Source organism: Cricetulus griseus, chromosome 2 (assembly GCF_003668045.3).
Source record: "Cricetulus griseus strain 17A/GY chromosome 2, alternate assembly CriGri-PICRH-1.0, whole genome shotgun sequence".
Taxonomy (NCBI): domain Eukaryota; kingdom Metazoa; phylum Chordata; class Mammalia; order Rodentia; family Cricetidae; genus Cricetulus; species Cricetulus griseus.
In genome coordinates this window covers 166,189,473-166,209,415 of record NC_048595.1, presented here as the reverse complement: position 1 = coordinate 166,209,415, position 19,943 = coordinate 166,189,473, and the positions used below count along the sequence as shown (strand labels likewise).

The 19,943-nt window shown below is 41.1% G+C and overlaps 1 protein-coding gene across 1 annotated transcript; it reads left to right on the top strand.

The window, feature by feature from the left end:
- Nucleotides 1–1,232: 1,232 nt before the first annotated feature.
- On the top strand, nt 1,233–19,245 carry Mex3c (mex-3 RNA binding family member C). Its single transcript, XM_027397869.2, is given in 3 exon segments — nt 1,233–1,617; nt 1,620–2,258; nt 16,245–19,245. Coding segments are annotated over 3 exon segments (1,935 nt in total). The 5' UTR covers nt 1,233–1,547; the 3' UTR covers nt 17,471–19,245.
- The last annotated feature ends 698 nt before the right edge of the window (nt 19,246–19,943 follow it).

The following is a 19,943-nucleotide window of genomic DNA, read 5'->3' as shown; positions in this document are numbered from 1 at the left end:
ATAGCTCATGGAAGCCATAGTTCAGCTTTCTTTCGTACAGTTGAGCTGTGGTGGTAGGGGCCAAAAACTACTACAGTTCCTTCATAACAAACTTTAGGCAACTTGATGGGGGTGGGGGGTGTTGAAGTTACACTTCAAAACTCAAGAGCTCTGGAGGTTTTCGTGGCAAAATGGACCTGAAACGTGGCTGGTGTGGAGCAAAATTAATCGACTTATGCTATAGGTGGAACATGCACTGTTCTCAAAGATTTAGCACGGGGTCGAAGAGGGGTTAAAATACTGTAATTGTGTATTGCTTACATACTGAAATGGCAATACTTGGGACGCACTGAAGCAGCTGTCATGTTAAAGCTGTTTCTTTCTACTTTAATGAGGCCACTAGAAACTTTGCTCCATTGTTGCTTGAGTTCTCTCACTGGGACCACGCAGGAGGTTAAAGCTAACCTGGAACGGCCTCACTGGTACTAAACGGAGAAGAGCGTCCGACAGCACACGCCCAATTAATTTCCTTTCAAAAGCCCGAGGACTTCCATTCTGCCCTCCGGGTCCGACATTAAGGAACAGCGCCGCTAGGGAAGCCTGTGCGGCCGGGCGTGGGCGGCCAACCTAAGGGAGGAGCAGTCCTGGAGAGGCAGAGCAGGCCCCGGAGCCACGCGGCTCAGAAAACCACCCCCGCGACTGGATAGGACGACACTCCGGCCCCTCCTCCGACAGCAGCCGCTTCCGCACACCGCCCAGCGGCCCACGCCTGCAGCCGCAAAGCCGGGCTGCTCACCCAGCGCCTTCCCTAGCACGGCCCCGGGTAGGCCACGGAGACGGGAAGAAGCGGGGAGAATAACACGAGCCGGCGCTCGAACCGCACGCGCCTGCGCAGACATCCGCAGGGCACTCGCCTCCGCCGCTCGCGCGCCTTCCTCCCGCCTCTCTCCCGGTTACGTCACAAAGAGTGGCGTATAAATGGAACAATCACAGTCGCTTCCCTCGTGAGCGCTCGGGAAAGAGGAGGGCGGGGCGTGGGGAGGAGACGGAAGGAGCCGGCTTCGAGGACTGGCTCGTTCTCGTCATCCAATCAGAGCGGCCTGGGGTGGGGCGGGGCGGGGCCCGAAAAGAGGGCGGGGGTGGGGCTGAGGGAAAGGAACTAGAAGGCTGCGGGACGAGAGGGCGGGCTCCCGGAGATTAAAAGCAGCCAATCAGAGCGCGCCGGCTTCCTTCGGAGAGCGGCGTGGGGCGTCGCCACCGCCGCCGCGCGCGCCGGGGGCTGGTTAAGGCCATGAAACAAAAGAAACCCTGAGAGGGGAGCCGCTGCCGTCCCCACCCACCCACCTAGTTACCTAGCTCGGCTCCTTCCCCGGCTCCTCTACCCCGCCCTCGCGCGCTCCGGCGGCCCTGGCGCTCCTCAGCCCGGGGCGCGGGCGCCGCCGCCGCCGCCTCCCCCGAGGAAAGGTGTTTGCGCGCTGAGCAGGGCCCGGGCCCTGTCCGCCATGGGGCCGCCGCCGCCGCGCCTGACGCGCCCCCGCCGCCGCCGCCATTGACAGCGCGCCGCCGCGATGCCAAGCGGCAGCTCCGCGGCCCTGGCCCTGCGGCGGCCCGGCCCCCTGCCGCCGCCTCCGCCGCCGCCGCGGGAGGCCCGGAGCTCGAGGGGACGGGCTGCTGCTGAGGAACGCCTGGCGCGCTAGGCCTCGACGACCCCAGCCGCGGAGCCCGCGCCCCGGCGCTCAGGGCCGCGGCGGCGGCGGCGGCGCAGTGCCAGGCCCGGCGGGCGGCCGGGCTGGCTCCGGAGGAGTCCGCTTCGCCCGGCCGCCCGGCGACCTCAGAGACGGCGGAGCTAGAGCTGGAGGAGGACGAGGAGGAGGGGGAGGAAGCGGAGCTGGACGGAGACCTGCTGGAGGAGGAGGAGCTGGAGGAGGCTGAGGAGGAGGACCGGCCGTCGCTGCTGCTGCTGTCGCCGCCCGCGGCCACCGCCTCCCAGAACCAGCCGATCCCGGGCGGGCCCCTGGGGTCGGTGCTGTTGCCGGCCGCGGGCTTCGATGCCCGGGAGGCGGCGGCCGCGGCGGCGGGGGTGCTGTACGGAGGGGACGATGCCCAGGGCATGATGGCGGCGATGCTGTCCCACGCCTACGGCTCCGGCGGTGGCAGTGCCGCCGCTGCCGCTCTGAACGGGGAGCAAGCGGCCCTGCTGAGGAGGAAGAGCGTCAACACCACCGAGTGCGTCCCCGTGCCCAGTTCCGAGCATGTCGCCGAGATTGTCGGACGCCAGGGTGAGTGCGCTGAGGTCCATCTGGGCACGGCCCTGGGCGTGGGTGGGAGACGAAAAAGACGAGCGTGCAGAGGAAGAGCGAACCCGGAGAGTCCCCCAAGTCCCCGGAGAAAGGGGGTCAGGGAGGGACCGCCGGGTCGCCGAGATGGGTCACCTTGCGAAAAACCCACGCCTTGCAAGAAGTGTTAAGTTTCTCGGGCCACGGTGTCTCGTAGCGTTCACTTTAATCGGTGTACTCGTGGAACACCAGGCTGTCGTGGCACCAGAAACCTCAGCAAGGTGGTAAAAGGTCAGGTCAGAAGTTGGGGGTATGGTATTGTTTCCCGAGAGCTCCGAGGTGGCAAGTTTGTGTAGCCGAGTGGCCTGTAAAAATGATCATCCTTCCTTAGAAAAGCTTGTGCAGATGAGAGAGAAAGAGACCGACATGGAGGCAGCATGTTCAAAGAACCTATTCGGGAGGGAAGAGATAGATAGATGTTCAGGCGGCCTTATCACCGCCTCCCTCCTCCGCTATTCAAAAACTTGGCTTTAGAGGAGCACCCCAACTCTGTTTGGTCTTAGGTACTCAGTGGACACTTTGCTCTTCTCAAAGCGATACACTGTTAGTCTTTTAGAACACTTTAGCCTGTACGGTGAAGGGAAAACTGGGCAGTTAGGTAATTAAGGAACTTTATGCATTTGTGCAGTTTTCGATAAATTTTCTCACTTGCCAGCACACCCGGTCTGCAGACAGACTCCTCCCACATTATTCAGACAAAGGACCTATGTCTCAGATTCCAGTAGGTTTGTGGAGGTGGGGGAAGGGGATGCAGAGTACCTCTGTATCCGACATTTTTAGGGAAGGTTCTATATACTTAAGTGTAGCTTTTGCCCCTTTTTCGAAAGGGGAACATGCTACCTGCTGCTGCCATGATACAACATGGTGTAGCCTGGTTGATACATGCCTCTTGTTGAGGTCAAATAGAGACAGTGGCACTGCTGCTTGAATGATCTCATTTCCCCAAGTGGTCTAAAGTACACATAAATAAGAGATTCTTGAGGCGGTGACTTCACATGTAAGAGATGGCTTGCTTCTTTGCTAGGATTTTGGTAAGAAAAGCCTGTATGATATCTGGGCACAAAATAGCTTGTAAAATAGCTTGATATTGACTAATCAGTTTCATATGCCTCACTTGCCAGTTGGAGCTGATCAGGATAACAGACCTGAGAAAACTGTTTTATGTACATGAAATAAAAATTCATTTATTTATAGGTACAGAATGAGATGACTTTTGATTTAAAATCATTGAGTGCTTGATTTTGCCTGATAATGAGTTTACGATAACGAGTAAGCCAAGAATTTGAGGTTGATTCAGACAGACTTTCTGCTTTTTATTAGAAACTAACAATGTAATAGACTAGCTCTAAAGTAATGTGACAGTAGTGGTGCTAAAACTACACCAAGGCAAACAAATCATACACATGAGAACATGCCCCTTCGAGAATGCAGTCTTAGCAAACAAGGATGCAAATATTGAACAACAAAGTGTGGAGGAGTGCCTGCTAGGTGGTGATGAGAAAATCACCCAAATTTTGTTAATGATTAGGGTCTGGTAAACTAGGGTGATGGAAAGGGCCTGGGAAGTGATTGTTGAGGCTGTGGAATATAGAGATTTGGAATGCATACTGGGAAAACATAACACAACTTAATTTGTTGTTCATTTGCTTGCTAGTTTTACCACATGACAATAATATATTTTGGTAGGTTTAGTTTAACATGAACTTTTGTCCTTTATATCCTTAAGCACCTTAACTGTAAATTGGTAGTGTTTATACAGATTTAAGTTGCATGTTTTTATTTTGTGCTATTACATCATAAATGTCTTAGTTTTTCTTCTTAGGGCTATGCTTATTGGTTAATAAGGAAATATGAATCTGTGTCTTAGAACATGGAGACAAATTGCTGACTGTTCTTCTTGCACTTAATATTTCCCAGAGTTGCCGGTACTGTTAAAAGTATGCCATCTTTTATCTTATCTTAAGGCACAAAGTCTTGCCCTTTTCCTGTTTTGCACCATTCAACAAGTGGATCATTGACCCCTTTACCACCCCCGCACCCCAGCAGCGTGATAATAAAACCTGTATTTGTAGTTCTCTATAGAGAACTAAGTGGCTTCTAATATTCGCACCCTTTTACTATGTGAAAATTTCTCCTTGTGAGAATAACTAACTGTCCTAAGTGGGTTTTGTTTTTTGAGTTTTTTTTAAAGGTACATCATTTTGAGGTTTCTTTTTTTGCTTTGGAAGAGCTAAATGTCCATCCTTAAGAATTAGCCATCCCTGCCATTTTATTCATTACCTGAAGTCATAATTTTCTATTTGACATCTCTTAATTGGTTTTGGAAATAATTGTGTCACAGATGGGGACATTCATAACTTCAGTTCTGAAGCAGAGTATAGGATAAGAGGAATTCTGAGTCATAAGTACATAACTAGCAGCATTTACAGATAGCCCCTAGTTCCCTTATATTTCAAATAATATACATTGATGAGACAGGTTTTCATCATATAGCCTCTATACCTATCCCAGACCAATTTTTTTTTTATTTATGTTTATGAGTGTTGTGTGTGCCTGATGCCTGGAGTTAAAGATATTATAAACCACCATATGGTACTGGGAACTGATCCCAACTGAGTGCTCGTAACCATCTCTCCAATCCCAAGACCACATTTCTTTTTGTATTATGTGTCTGTGTGAGCGAGTACAAGTAGCAATACAGAGACTAGAGTCAGATCCCCTGGAGGTGGAGCCATAGCCACCAGATGTGGGTGCTGGGAACTGAACGGGAGTCCTCTGGAAGAGCAGTATGTGTTCTTAACCACTGAGCCATCTCTTCATCCCTCTTCTCCCCAGACCACTTATAATAGAGATAAAAACTGGCAGAGCATTTGACCTTCTATTTTACTTCTCAGAGCATATGGCCTTTGTGCATGTTAAATTTGTTGTCTTAGTTGTGTTTAAGTGTGTTTATTTTATTTACTAACTATTTAAATTAAAAACAATCTTATTTTACATACTAATCCCAGTTCCCTCTCCTCCTGTCCTCCCATTTCCCCCCTTGAGTGTGTTTTTTTGTTTTGTTTTGTTTTTGTTTTTTGGTTTTGTTTTTTGGTTTTTGGTTTTTTTTTGGTGGGGGGAAGGCAGGGTTTTGCTGTGGCTTTGAAGGCTGTCCTGGAACTAGCTCTTGTAGACCAGGCTGGTCTCAAACTCACAGAGATCTTCCTGCTTCTACCTCCCGAGTGCTGGGACTAAAGGTGTGCGCCACCAACGCCTGGCTTGAGTGTGTTTTTTAATTTTGTGAAATTAACAATACTGTTAATAATGTAATAAAATTTATGATTATATTGTTTAAATTATTAAAATAATAAGAAATTAGGAACTAGAGAGATTAGTAAAAAAAAATTTCAAAATAAGTCTCAGGCTGAGAAGATGGCTCAGTGAGTAAAGTGCTTATTCCATAAGCATGAAGGTGTGACTCAAATCCCTAGCGCCACATAAAAAGCTAGATCTGGTGCCATAGAGTGGTAATCCCAGCTCTGTGAGACTGACAGGAAGACCCTGAGACTTGCTGGCCAACCAGTCTAACCAGTCACAGGGCTCCAGGTTCAGCAAAAGCCCCTGTCTCAAACTAGGTGAAGAACCATAAAGGAAGACATCCATCATCAACCTCTAGCTTCCATATGGGCATGCATGGACACACACGGATGTATATAATACTAAAAGTATCATAAGATCTTGTTTTATAAATCTAGACTATGTCTGTTTTTAAAGTGTAGTGCCTGCAAGACATTAATAATTGTTGACAAGTTTGATTGAAGTCAACAGGTTTTATTCCAGTTCAGTTACTGTCTGATAAGTACAAAAGGTGAATTACAATACAACTCTGGATCCTTTTTCATTTTTTGAGACAGGGTTTCTCTGTGTAACAGCCATAGCTGGCCTCAAACTCGCAGAGATCCACCTGCTTCTGTTGGGATTAAAGGCATATGCCATCGCCACCCAACTTGGATCTATTTTTTACTACACTATCAATGTTAAATGCTATAAATTGAGTCTAATTTTTAGTGTATGTTCTTTAATCTTATAGGTCTAGAAGTCTTTTTTTAATTGTACACTCTTGTCAAAAAAACTTTGTACCCTCAATATACAATTCATACACGAAGTGTATAAATAGTGTATGCGAAAATAATGTATGTCATACAGAAATTTTGTTTTTATCTATATGCTGATATTCTTTTTTTAAGATTTACCTATTAGGGTACATTGGGTCTTTTGCCTGCATTTATATTTGTATGAGGGTGTCAGATTTCCTGGAACTGAATTGTAGACAGTTGTGAGTTGCCATACCCAGAGGTTAGATGTCACTAAACTAGACCATTTAGATAATTTCCTCATTGATTGAACTTACCTTGTTACTGCTGATCTCCAGTAAGTGTGTGTGTGTGTGTGTGTGTGTGTGTGTGTGTGTTCCCATTCTGTTCCAAATTTTCATCAGTAGTGCTTGATCAGGAGAAACAGAACACTTGGTCTTGCTGTGCATACATTTCCCATCCAAACATACGTTATGTGTTTCACTAAAGAATTTCAGAACAGCACTGAAATCATGGTATCTTTCCATGTGTGTGGGGCTTTTGGCTTTTGTTTGTTTGCTGAAGAAGAGGGTTGTTTTATCAGTGCCATATAACTATTTGGTAGTTATAGGTATTTTGCAGATATCAAACCCGTGATTCTAAATAATTTGTGTACTTAGTAGATCTAGATTTGGGCCCATTTTAAACAGTGTGATTTTCATCATTACTAACTTAAACTCAGAATGAAAATTTCGGGGGGTGGGCGGTGGACTAAGTATATTTGCAGTTAAAAAAACAGTTTCTAGGGATATAGGCCAGAAAATTCAATTTGATAATTAAGCCTTGAAGGTATTTATTTTTTCTATTTTTGAGGGAAAGTCTCTATATTGTCCAGGCTCACCTCAAGTCAAACTCCAGATCTCTGCCCCCACTTTATGAATGCTGAGATTACAGGCATATTATCACACCCAGCTAGTAATTTTCTAGTACTAAAATTACCAAACCCAACTAAATTAAGTATATGCATAGCATAATGCTGTTTGAATAGTTGTCTGTGACCGATTTTAAGAATTTTGTGTTACTTACTATTTAGTAACTATAGAATCTTTCATGCCAGTGTTTGAATTTAGGACAATTGAGTATGTATGGGTTCTTGCCTTTGTCTAGGAAGCAGAAGACTACTAATCATTGCATGTAAGGAAAGCCTTATTTGACCACACATAGTAGCATGAAATAGTAAGACTTTGCTTTAAAATACTAGAGAATTTGTTACTGAAAATCCCAGGTGAAGTTGAAATTAGGCATAAAGGATTTGGTCATGAACATTGCTCCCCCATACCACTCTTCACCTTTGCCTTTTTTATGTTAACTTCATCATGGTTACCAGTAACTTGGGACAAATCGCTTCCTTTAAGCCTCAGTTTTTTTCTCTTTGGAGAAAACCTGTTCCATGTTCGCTTGTGACTTCTCCAAAACCTCTACTTTGTGCTGTAAGGGTAAAATTTAAGATGTCAGTAATATAGATTCAGTGTGCAGGTTGACAAATTCTATAAGGAATAAGGTAAAATTAATGAACTTTTTGTATTGCCCAGGCTGATGTTGAACTACTGGGCACATGCCAGCTATGCCCTACTTGTAAAACTTTTGTAATTAATAAGTGTCTTTTACATTCTGTCAAATTCTAGATGAAATCTAAAATTGTCATTTTAGTGTTTTGCCTAAAAGAACCAGTCTTTCAAGTTTATAGTGTGTACTTCTAGCAAAGGGAGAAGAGAATCTTACAGATAACTGGCTTCTCTTAAAATTTGTACTGTTTTGGTTTATTGGTGGTGCTAGAGATCTAACCCAGGAACTCATGCATACTAGACAAGTTCTCTGCCACTGAATTGCATCCCTAGCTTGATAATTCTGGAATTCTATTAACATTTTTTAAAGGGTATGGGCATAAGATCTCTAGTAAGAAAAATTATCTTTCCTGTCTAATTTACATCTTCTGGCTGTTGCAGCTTTAATAAAAAGTGTAACTTTTTTTCATTGAATATTTACACTACTTCTCTAACATACTTAAGGGTGAATTTTAGAATCACTAGTTTGGGAGTAGAAAGATGGTTCCGCAAATAAGCACTTACTGCTCTGTAATGAGGACCAGGGGGAAAATCCTAGCACCCTTCTTGAAGAGCTCATAAATACCTATAATTCCAGTTCCAAGATATCCTATGCCCTCTTCTGGCCTCCTCGAGCACCTGTGCACACAAATGTGTGCATATACTTATATGAATACTAAAAAAAACAACTAAAAAAATTACTAGCCTTCTTTTCAAAATGTCTTTGAAGTCGGCCTGTGCTTGTGTGTTGAGGACAGAGGTCAGAGGTCAGTGTTAGGTCTTGTATTCAGTCACTCTCTACCTTATCTTGTGACACAATCTCTCAGTGAACCTGGAGTTCACTGATTCATCTAGATTATCAGCTTCTAGCTAGCCTCAAGGGATACTGAGGTTCTCCTGCATGTGTAGCAACTTCTTCACCTTCTATCTCTGGGCCCTTGAAACCTTCTTTCATGTGTTTTAAAACAATAAAACTGATCTTCTGTGTATTCCCACAGTTATAATTACATCTATAAAACCTCTTTCCAAGAGTACCTAAGTTTGTGTTTAACTCAGGCCAGGAATTTCTTTTGTTAAGACAGAGTCTCGTGTGCTCTCTTGGATGGCCTGGAACTTGCTATAAAGTCCAGGCTTGCCACAAACTCACAAAACCACCTGCCTCTGCTTCCAAAATGCTAGGATTAAAGGCATGCACCACTACACCTAGTCAAGGGCTGGAAATCTGGAAGCAGGGGGTCATCTTAAATTCCATCTGCCAGCAAAAGCATGTGGCACTCATCTGTCTAAGCACTCCAGAGGCTGAGTTTGAGGCCAGGTTGGGCTGTGTACTAGAATGCTCCATCAGAAACAAAAGTTCTGCTTACCATGCTTGTTACACATGCTGTGACTGTACCTTCTTTGAGGGAAGGATAATCAGCTTATTATAGATCCATTTTTATTAACTATAGACACCAATAGTAGTAACATAAATAGTTCAATTCTTTATCATACATTGCTTTTTCTCATTTTCTTTCTGTACAAGTGTCTGGAGGCCACATCGGGTATTGGGGTTTTTACTCCTCAGGAACTGTCCACCTTATTTTTTGAGACAATTAGCCATCTTCCCTGTCTCTTCCTCCCCAAGCAGGATTATACAAGCATGCCACCATGCTTGGCTTTTTACTGGGGTTCTAACTCCAGTCCTCAGGCTGTGTAACAAGTACTTTACTCACCAAGCTATCTCCCCAGCCCCTGTAATGCCTTAAAAAAAAAAAAAAAAAAAACTGAAAAATGGGAACAGATGGTATAGGTGGGGCCATATGGTCTTTCTACCACCATCTAAATCAACCACTCACTCATTAAGAACAAAAGCAGTTTGTATAGTTTTCCTCTAGATATACAAGGTATCTTTCAGATAACTAGGGGGGGAAAAGTTGACTTTGTAAGTTCACCTTTATAGATGTATTTAGATTCTCTGGCCTACAAAACATGATTTATATGACCATAGAGCAGAACTATAGTGTCGATTTCAATCTGGAAAGTTCCATCTGCAAATAGCTCCTCTTCGTGATTCTTCCCTTTCACTTCTCACCAATTTTTTTCTTGGCAAGTATATCTTGTCATACTTCTAGAACTAGAAGGTGGTCTTCAAAATAATCAAATATGGAGGCCTTATGCTTTAATGATGGTAACCCATGATAAAAAGAATACTTTACACTACAGCCCATTGTACACATGGTCCACAGAAACATTGGGAACACACAAGAGTCATGGTTTGGTTGGTTAGTTTTACATGCTACCTGCAAAACAATGTTGATCTGCAGCTCATCGTTTGAAAACTGAGTTTCCCTCTTACTTCTAACTCCAATCCCAACAACAGAGAGCCTCCCTTTCTTTAGAGGTCTCTTAGCCTTGAGAATTGAGATAGAATGTTTTGCTATACTAAGGAGGGAGGGGACAACTTGGGGCTGAAGTTGGAGACTTTTAACCTGAAAACAGCAGTAACAGTGATAGAAAGGAAAAAATTGGTTCTTATGCCAACAAGATAAGCTAGAGGCTTTATTGCAGGAAATTTCTTTCAAATTAAGTTGAAATTACAGCTCTAAAATTTGTTAGTACTCTAGTTCTTGACTCAAATTTTGGTCCAAGTTTCCACCCTGTAACTACCTTTGATAAAAACTGGTTTTTTGTTTTGTTTTTCGAGACAGGGTTTCTCTGTGTAGCTTTGGAGCCTATCCTGGCACTCGCTCTGGAGACCAGGCTGGCCTGGAACTCACAGAGATCCACTTGCCTCTGCCTCCCTAGTGCTGGGATTAAAGGCATGCGCCACCAACACCTGCAATACAAGCTGGTTTTATCTATAACTATAAGAAAACAAGTAGTAGTCCGTACATTTAAGAGTTGCAAAATTGAGTTTGACTATGAAATCATTTATCCTGCTGATATAAAATCACAACAGTGCTAGCTAAACGTGTTACTTAAACAAAAGTAGGAAAAAAGTAGTAAGATATTATTCATATATTCTAACCAAATATTTTGAGTACACAATGGAAAGTCTCTCTCACCCTGTCCCTCCAAGTCAACCAATTTTATGAATACATTATATTCCATTCCACAGCTGTCTTAGCCTCATGCTAAGACAAACAATAAGTAATAAAATACTGAGAACATTTTGCACTTATATAAGTATTACTGCAGGATCACCTCTACAAATGGGATTATAGGAGCACAAGATCATTTTAATATACAAACTGACTTCTACAATTGTCCACCTTGACCAACTAAATAATGGTCTCCCTTTCAGTATTATAATGTTGACATTGACAGCAGTAGGTGGGAAAATTAGCTTAGTTACTGCATAAATAAGAATTTTCATCTAGCAGGGCAATGCTGGCACACACCTCTAATCCCAGCACTTGGGAGGCAGAGGCAGAAGGATCTCTCTGAGTTCGAGGCCATCCTGGTCTACAGAGCCAAACTTTAGGGCAGCCAGGGCTACACAGAGAAACCTTGTCTTGAGAAACAAACAAAAAATTGTCCATCTTAAAAGCAACTTGTTTGCTTTGCTGTAAGCTGTTTCTTTTACCTGTTTGTCTCTTGGGATTTTGTGTTTATAATGGAGAAATATGAGCATGCAAGAGAGAAGTTAACCTCTTGTGAGATGAATTGTAAACATCTTAATTTTTTAGCATTTTTTGATGACTTTTGCCATGCAGGAATTATTTTTTAAAATATATCACAATTTATCAGTACCCTGTTGCTTCTGTTTTGCATTATTCTGGACTTAATCAATTCTTCCATTATTTGTTTTAAGTATCTGAATTTTCAAACAGAAATTCAAGATTGAATACTCCATAAAGCTCTTTTCCTCTCTACCTACAAAAAAGTTTTAGAATTTTGATACTTCTCCTTAAGTTAATGTCACCTTTTGAAAATTACCTTCCTAATCAAGTAATCTTGATCTTCATAATGTGATTGTAGAAATGTTTGCAACTCAACATCTTTATGTCAGTCGTGTGTGATAAGTGAGGTTTCCCACAGTCTTGTCATAGAATTTAGGAAGAAGTGCTTACCTCTGTGGCTTAAAAGACTTGGTCTTACTATCTTTGTTTGTTTTACTACCTTCCCCTATTCTGCAAAACCAAAGTATATTACTCTTTGTGGGGCAAAGGCCTTCCTATATCACAAGTGATTCATTGCTAATGTATCCTATTTTTTCCCTGACTATGCATTAAACACCTATTTTTTAATTTAATTTAATGTAACCATAGGTCAAATAGGTGTTCTATGTGCCTGTAAGCTAGAACTGACAATTACTCGAATTACTGTCTGGGTGGTATTTTGTTGTTATTGTCTTGGTTGGGGTGTGCAGTGTGCGCTGCTAGGGATTGAACCCAAGGGCCTCCTGCATGCTGGGCAAGCACTATACCACTAAGCTATTCTCTCAGCTCTCAGCAGTTGTTATTTAGAAAGGTGTCTTAATTTTCTGTTGGTTGATACTAGAAAAGATCAAAAGGAGACAAATTTAAACTCTAAAAATACTTTGCATTTAATAGAAATTGCCTGTTTTTTTGTTTTTTTTTGTTTTGTTTTGTTTTGTTTTGTTTTTTTTGCAGGATGAACCAGAGCTGTCTGTTACTGGAAATGAGGTTTTATTTTTCAGTGTGTGTGTTATGTACTCATGTGTGCAGGAGCCTTTTTCCTTGAGATACAATCTCTTTATTGAACCTGGAGCTAGGCTCATAACCAGCACACTCCAGAGATCCTCCTGTCTCCACCCTCCATTAGCACTGGGTTACAAGTGCACCTGCAGTGGTTTTTCACATGGCACTGGTACTTTGAACTTAAGTCTTATGCAACAAAGGGCTTTTGCCCACCAAGCCATGTCTACAGCTCAGGAATGAGGTTTTAGGAGGCTGCCTTCTTACCAAGTTGTAGCCTGGAGTGTAAACTCATGTAACTGAATGATACTCTTTTAAGTATTTTTGCCTTTCAGATTTTCTTAGGCATCTCTGTGGGTTGCATGTTGTCCAAGAGATGTGATCTCAATTCTCAGCCTGAAGCAGCACCTACTAAGAGGAAGATTTGACTGTGTAGAAACAAACAAACAAAAAATTGCTATGATCACCCAGTTCATTTTCATTGTACAGTAAAAACAAATTAATTTATCTTTTTATTCAAAAGTAACCATCACTCATGTGATTTTAGTATAGTTGATTGTAAATATAGTCTTACTGTAGCACTTAGAAAGGTTTTCATGGGGCTGGATAGATGGCTCAGAGGTTAAGAGCACTGACTGCTCTTCCAGAGGTCCTGAGTTCAATTCCCAGCAACCACATGGTGGCTCACAACCAACCACCTGTTAGGAGATCTGGTGCCCTCTTCTAGTGTGCAGATATACATGGAAGCAGAATGTTGGATACATAATAAGTAAATGAAAAATATTTTTTAAAAAAAAAAGGTTTTCATGTTTCACAGTAATGTTTTACTTGTGATTTCTTGATAGATCCCACCAAACTAGCTCCCCTAGCCCGCCCTAATGTACTAAATTAAATGCTTTCCTTAAATTTTTGGTTTGAGCCCTACAGCTAGGAGTATTGTTTGTTTCTTCTTTACCTGGTAGTATAGTTCTTAAGTTCTCCTTGTTCTCTTAAACTATATAGCCAGCAGTAAGATTTCTGAAAGTTAAATAAAATGAAAGAAAAATAAGATACCTGTGAAAGCTTTGAGGAAGAGTTGCTCATCTTAATGTCATACTCACTGGTGCTTGAATTCATTTTGGTTTCAGAGAACCTGAGTCTGGGTTTTCATGGTAATGTGCCTAGGACCCAGAGTGAAAAGACAGCCATTTCTTTGTAAGTTCCACAGTTGAGGAACAAGACCCTGATTAATTTGTGGTTAGGATTCAGAAGTTCCATAGTAGGTTAAGCTGTCTTAAATATGCTGTAATTCAATTTGCATGGACAGTCTCCTTTCAATTTGGGACCAGAAGATGAATATCTTGAAAGTCAGGAATTAAAGGGGACTTTGGGTCCAAAATAACATGTAAGAAAGGCCAAGTGTTCTAATACAGAAAATTAGCAACCTTCCACAAATATTACATGGCAATCAAGTAGTATATATATTGATACTCAATTTCCCCATGATTTGGTAATTTAGAAGATAGATATATAGCCATAGCAGAGAAGGAACATTATTGAGGAGAAGGTACCTAAACCAAAACCAGAGGGTTAATCACAGCTAGAACTAAAGATGCAAGAAGGAAGATTTTAATCATAGAGACGAGGAAGTATGAATGTGCCATAGGTTGAAGTATTATACTATAGAGTTTAAAAGAATAGAGGAATTGGTATAGGAAGAATGAAACTTAAAAAGTCAGGAACCAACTGAAGAAATGTTCTGTGTGCCATATTGTTTGGACTATCAAGAAACCAATAAAATATTCTGTGCAAAGAAGTGACCATATAACCCATATTGTATTGACAAATCATCTTATTAGAGGAAATAAAGAGAAATAACTGGAGTAAGGTTGGAGATGTAGATATGTATTGCAGGCATGTAGGCTCAAAATTATATATCTAATTATATAAAGCCTTAGTTTTTACCCATTAATGACTTGTCTGGGACAAGAGGGGGAAAGGAGGCTTAAGAAAAAGATCTGCCCAAATTTTGGCTCCTACCTTCAATAGTCCTACCTTACTTATTTTTTTTTGAGAAAATAATTGTTTGATATAATCATGAGAATGAATATATTTTAGGAATCTGCTTGTTAATTTCTTTGAAAACTAACTCCAGAGATTTAAGCCATAGTTACATTTGACAATTTGGAGACTTATGTAACCTGAATAATTGGTACTATAATTCTGTGATCAAAACAATTGATTTAAAATTAAGAATTAATTATGGAAAATTAAATGTTTCTTCCATGTATTATTTTACATACACCTGGGGGGTTGGGAACCAAAGCTTTTAGTTTGGGTTTGGAGCTGGTACTGGTTCCTCTATCCATTTTCCATGAGTCTGCAGTATTTGTTTCCTCAAATGGATCAAGAACTTTACAGCAGGCACAAAATCATTCTACATTACTTTTTTTTAATCCTACACTTTTGTGGTTGTCTCCCCATAAATAAGGAAGAAAGAAAGAAAGAAAGAAAGAAAGAAAGAAAGAAAGAAAGAAAGAAAGAAAGAAAGAAAGAAAGAGCCGGGCGTTGGTGGCGCACGCCTTTAATCCCAGCACTCGGGAGGCACAGCTAGGTGGATCTCTGTGAGTTTGAGACCAGCAGCAGCCTGGTCAACAAGAGCTAGTTCCAGGACAGGTTCCAAAGCCACAGAGAAACCCTGTCTTGAAAAACCAGAGAGAGAGAGAGAGAGAGAGAGAGAGAGAGAGAGAGAGAGAGAGAGAGAGAGAGGAGAGAGAGAGAGAGAGAGCGCTTTTCCATTACACTTAATATTCAGATTAGTTTTTGATTTACAAAATTTATTTGTCTTAGTATAACTATCATTAACTAGATGGCAATAAATGATTTTTACTAACTGGGCTCTGAAGAAAGATAGCCACTAGCCATGAATGTTGCTTTCAATAGAATTTTACAAAGGAGTTAATGTTAAAGCAATAAAATAATCAAGTGAGAGTCATAGAGTATGTGAAAATTAAAATTCTTGAAATAATGAAAATATCATAGATTTCTACATTACACACAGCTTTAACTCTGGCTCTGCCACTAATGTGTGACCGTAAACAAGTTATGTAATTTTTCTGAGCTTCAGTTTTGTTTCCTTAGTAAAGTAAGGTAATGGTCCAGAGCTTAGAGTTCTAAGTGGGCTAAATAAAACAATAAATATTTTTGTAATATGTTTAATAACCCACTGAGTCCAGTTAGTGCAGAGATCTCAATTACATTCAATACTTTTCTTGCCGCCAACATCTTTGCAAATTAGAAAATCACTAGTATTATAAAACTCAATCTTACCGATGATACAGTTTTCCTATATAGACTATTTTGTACATCTTTCCAAGTAACTAATAAAGAGCAAACTAGACTTCTGAGTTGTGATTTCCAGTAGTGGTTCCCTCTCTTCCCAAAAGAGAGAATACAAGACAAATAGGAATCCATCATTGGCAGTATTGCATGAAATTAGGGAAATGTCATCATTTAGTGTTACATTTATGATAAAGAATTAACTCTTAAGAACTGTAGACAAAAGGGCGTTTAGTTTGAAAAGAACTTTTCACGGTTTGCCTGTACAAATACTTTTAAAGTAGATACTGATTCTGAAATGTTTTCTTTTAACAGGCTGTAAAATTAAAGCACTGAGAGCCAAGACAAACACGTATATCAAGACACCTGTTCGTGGTGAAGAGCCTATTTTTGTTGTCACTGGACGGAAAGAAGATGTTGCCATGGCCAAAAGAGAAATCCTGTCGGCTGCAGAGCACTTCTCTATGATTCGTGCATCTCGAAACAAAAATGGCCCTGCTCTGGGAGGGTTATCCTGTAGTCCTAATCTGCCTGGTCAAACTACAGTTCAAGTCAGGGTCCCCTATCGTGTGGTAGGGCTCGTAGTTGGACCAAAAGGAGCAACAATTAAGAGAATTCAGCAACAGACCCACACGTACATAGTAACTCCAAGCAGAGATAAGGAGCCGGTCTTTGAAGTGACAGGGATGCCCGAAAATGTTGATCGAGCACGGGAAGAAATAGAAATGCATATCGCCATGCGTACAGGAAACTATATAGAGCTCAATGAAGAAAATGATTTCCATTATAACGGTACTGATGTGAGCTTTGAAGGTGGCACTCTTGGCTCTGCATGGCTCTCTTCCAATCCAGTTCCTCCTAGCCGTGCAAGAATGATGTCCAACTATCGAAATGATAGTTCTAGTTCTCTAGGAAGTGGTTCCACGGATTCCTATTTTGGAAGCAATAGGCTGGCTGACTTTAGTCCAACAAGCCCATTTAGCACAGGAAACTTTTGGTTTGGAGATACACTACCATCTGTGGGCTCAGAAGATCTTGCAGTAGACTCTCCTGCCTTTGACTCTTTACCAACATCTGCTCAAACTATCTGGACTCCATTTGAACCAGTTAACCCACTCTCTGGCTTTGGGAGTGATCCTTCTGGTAACATGAAGACTCAGCGTAGAGGAAGTCAGCCATCAACTCCTCGTCTGTCTCCTACATTTCCTGAGAGCATAGAACACCCACTTGCTCGAAGGGTTAGGAGCGACCCACCTAGTACAGGCAACCATGTTGGCCTTCCAATATACATCCCTGCTTTTTCTAATGGTACCAATAGTTACTCCTCTTCCAATGGTGGTTCCACCTCTAGCTCACCTCCAGAATCAAGAAGAAAGCACGACTGTGTGATTTGCTTTGAGAATGAAGTTATTGCTGCCCTAGTTCCATGTGGCCACAACCTCTTCTGCATGGAATGTGCCAACAAGATCTGTGAAAAGAGAACGCCATCATGTCCAGTTTGCCAGACAGCTGTTACTCAGGCAATCCAAATTCACTCTTAACTATATATATATACATAAATACTATATCTCTATATGGACTCGTAAAGGCATGGGTATAATGGTACCCCCAGTAAACTTCCTAATGAATTCTTATGACTGTTATCAGGCTTTATTGGGATTAGGCTAAAGTTGTTAGTACACTTATAAAAGGCTGCTATGGTAACACTAAACCTAAGTGGTCTCTTGTCTATTAGTTTGGTTTGAATTATTAATACTATCTTATAGACTCAGAGACATAGCTTGTATAAGAGTTGTTAAAGCTGAAGTTCTACTTTGCTGTGTAACCTATGAGCAAAATGTATACATCTGAGATTGTAGTCAGTGGGTCCCAAAGCCTAGCCACATGAAGAGTTTATGGAGGGTGCCTGGCATTACAGATGACTGACACTTCCAGTGCTGCCTTCTTTACACTGCCAGTTTTGACAAAACAGGTTTGTTTTTTATTTTACAACAACTTCTGCCTAATTCTGCAGGATTGCAAGTAACTTTTTAAAGCATTGTGATTACTTATTAGTAATAATAGGGCTGATGGCAGTTTACTAGATCACTGGTTACAATTTGGGACAAAAACTGCTACATTGACTTTCATCTCGCCCAGAGTGCTCAAGGCTGGTGTGTTCAGTGGATCAGGAATACAATTATCTTTGATTGTGAATTCCTACCCATTGCCTCCCTTGGTGAATGTGGAAATAGCCGACTGGGTTTTCCCATTTCAGGATGGGCTTTGGGATGCACCTATATTGGCTGAAAAATTTGAGAATGCGAACATTCCATTCATTAGTCTGATCAAGCTATTAATATTTAGACTGTAGATCAAAATGTGAAACATTTTATGTTCAATCCATATTTGTCTTGCACATTATAAATATATTTTTATTTTTTAGTAATGTAGGGGATGGGGAGGGAGATAATAATGCCCTTGGCATAATTCATGAAAGCAGCTGTGACAACCTCCAATCAGTTTACTTCATTTCAAACCTATTTCCAATCACAAACAAAGATTTCTTTAAAACACACTTGTACATTTCACCTGTGGATGTTTTAACTTCATCCTCAGTATGTCCCCAAATTTGCTGGCATTGAAAGGACAAAACATTATACTGGTGGGTTTTTCTACTAATTATTTTTTGAAGCATTATTTTCCCAACACAAAAGAGCTTTTTTTCTCAGTATAACAAAAATTGAAATCTTATGTCTATTCAATAGTAAATAGACAAACTTTATTTTTTATTTCCACTTGAAGAGTTACATTTCGTATAAAGTTTACAAATAACGGTTTTTATTTTGATTTTTTCAGTATAAAAAAGTTGCCTTGATGGCATATTATGATGTAATGCTAATTGCTTGTAGGATAGTTAATTGTCAGTATTGAATTCTAATCTCTAGCTGCCGTCTTGTAGATATGGACGAATGTCACCAAGCATGTGTTTTGTATTTTGTTGCATCGTACACTGCAACTAATAAGCCAAGGAATCGACATATATTAGGTGCGTGTACTGTTTCTAAAAACCACAAACTAAGAATGATAAATTATCAATATAGTTTAGTATTTGCTAATTTTACTACACTCTTTTGTTATGTATATGTAGGGAAGTCATAGGGATTATAAATTCAATTTGAGTAAAGTTTAAAACCATATATTTTATGATAAAGGGCCCTTAACTTAAGATGGCCAAAGCACTGATATTATATATTTGCTGTAAAGAGAATTATAAGAGTTTTATTTTTCTGATATTAAAAGTTACTTAATAAAGACTTGTTTCCATTAACTTGAATGTATTCTCCTTGGTGTTTTTCATATAATGACTATCATTTAATCTTACATAAAGGGAATTACTTAATGAAATTTTCTTTTCAAATTTCCCCACTCTCTAACTTATGCTCTTGGTTGTAGTGTCATGAGAGTGTGTGTCTGTCTGTCAGTGTCTGCATACACACATGCTCCTGATGTTAAATATGTCATTTCTAGTCTACATTTACCTCTTCTACCTTACCATTGTCTACCTTACTTTATGAAACAGAGTCTCTGACTGAACCTGGAGCTCATTGATTCTGGTAGACTGGCTGGGCATAGAGCTCCAAGGATCTGTCTCTCTAGGCCTGCCTCACTCCACACCCAAAACAGGCATTGCAAGTAATCACTGATACTCAGGGCTTTCTTCATTCTTGCACAGCAGGCCCTTTGACAGCTTTTCATCTCCTCAGCCTGAAAGTACAGGTTGACAAAAATATTATACCATTTGCAAAATTGGTTTGATTGGAGTTGATTTTTGCCATTTGGTTAAAAAGAATAAAGGAGTCTTTAAGATTGATTTAAAGTAATTAAACTCTGCTCTTAATCTGTAGAGGTTTGACACCTCCATACCAGGTCTTTTCATTGTATGTTTTTGACAAGAGACTGCTGGAAAACTAGAAGGCTAGGATGTGTAGATTGATGGGCAAGAGCAGATTGTGTATAAGAATAAAGGCTTTT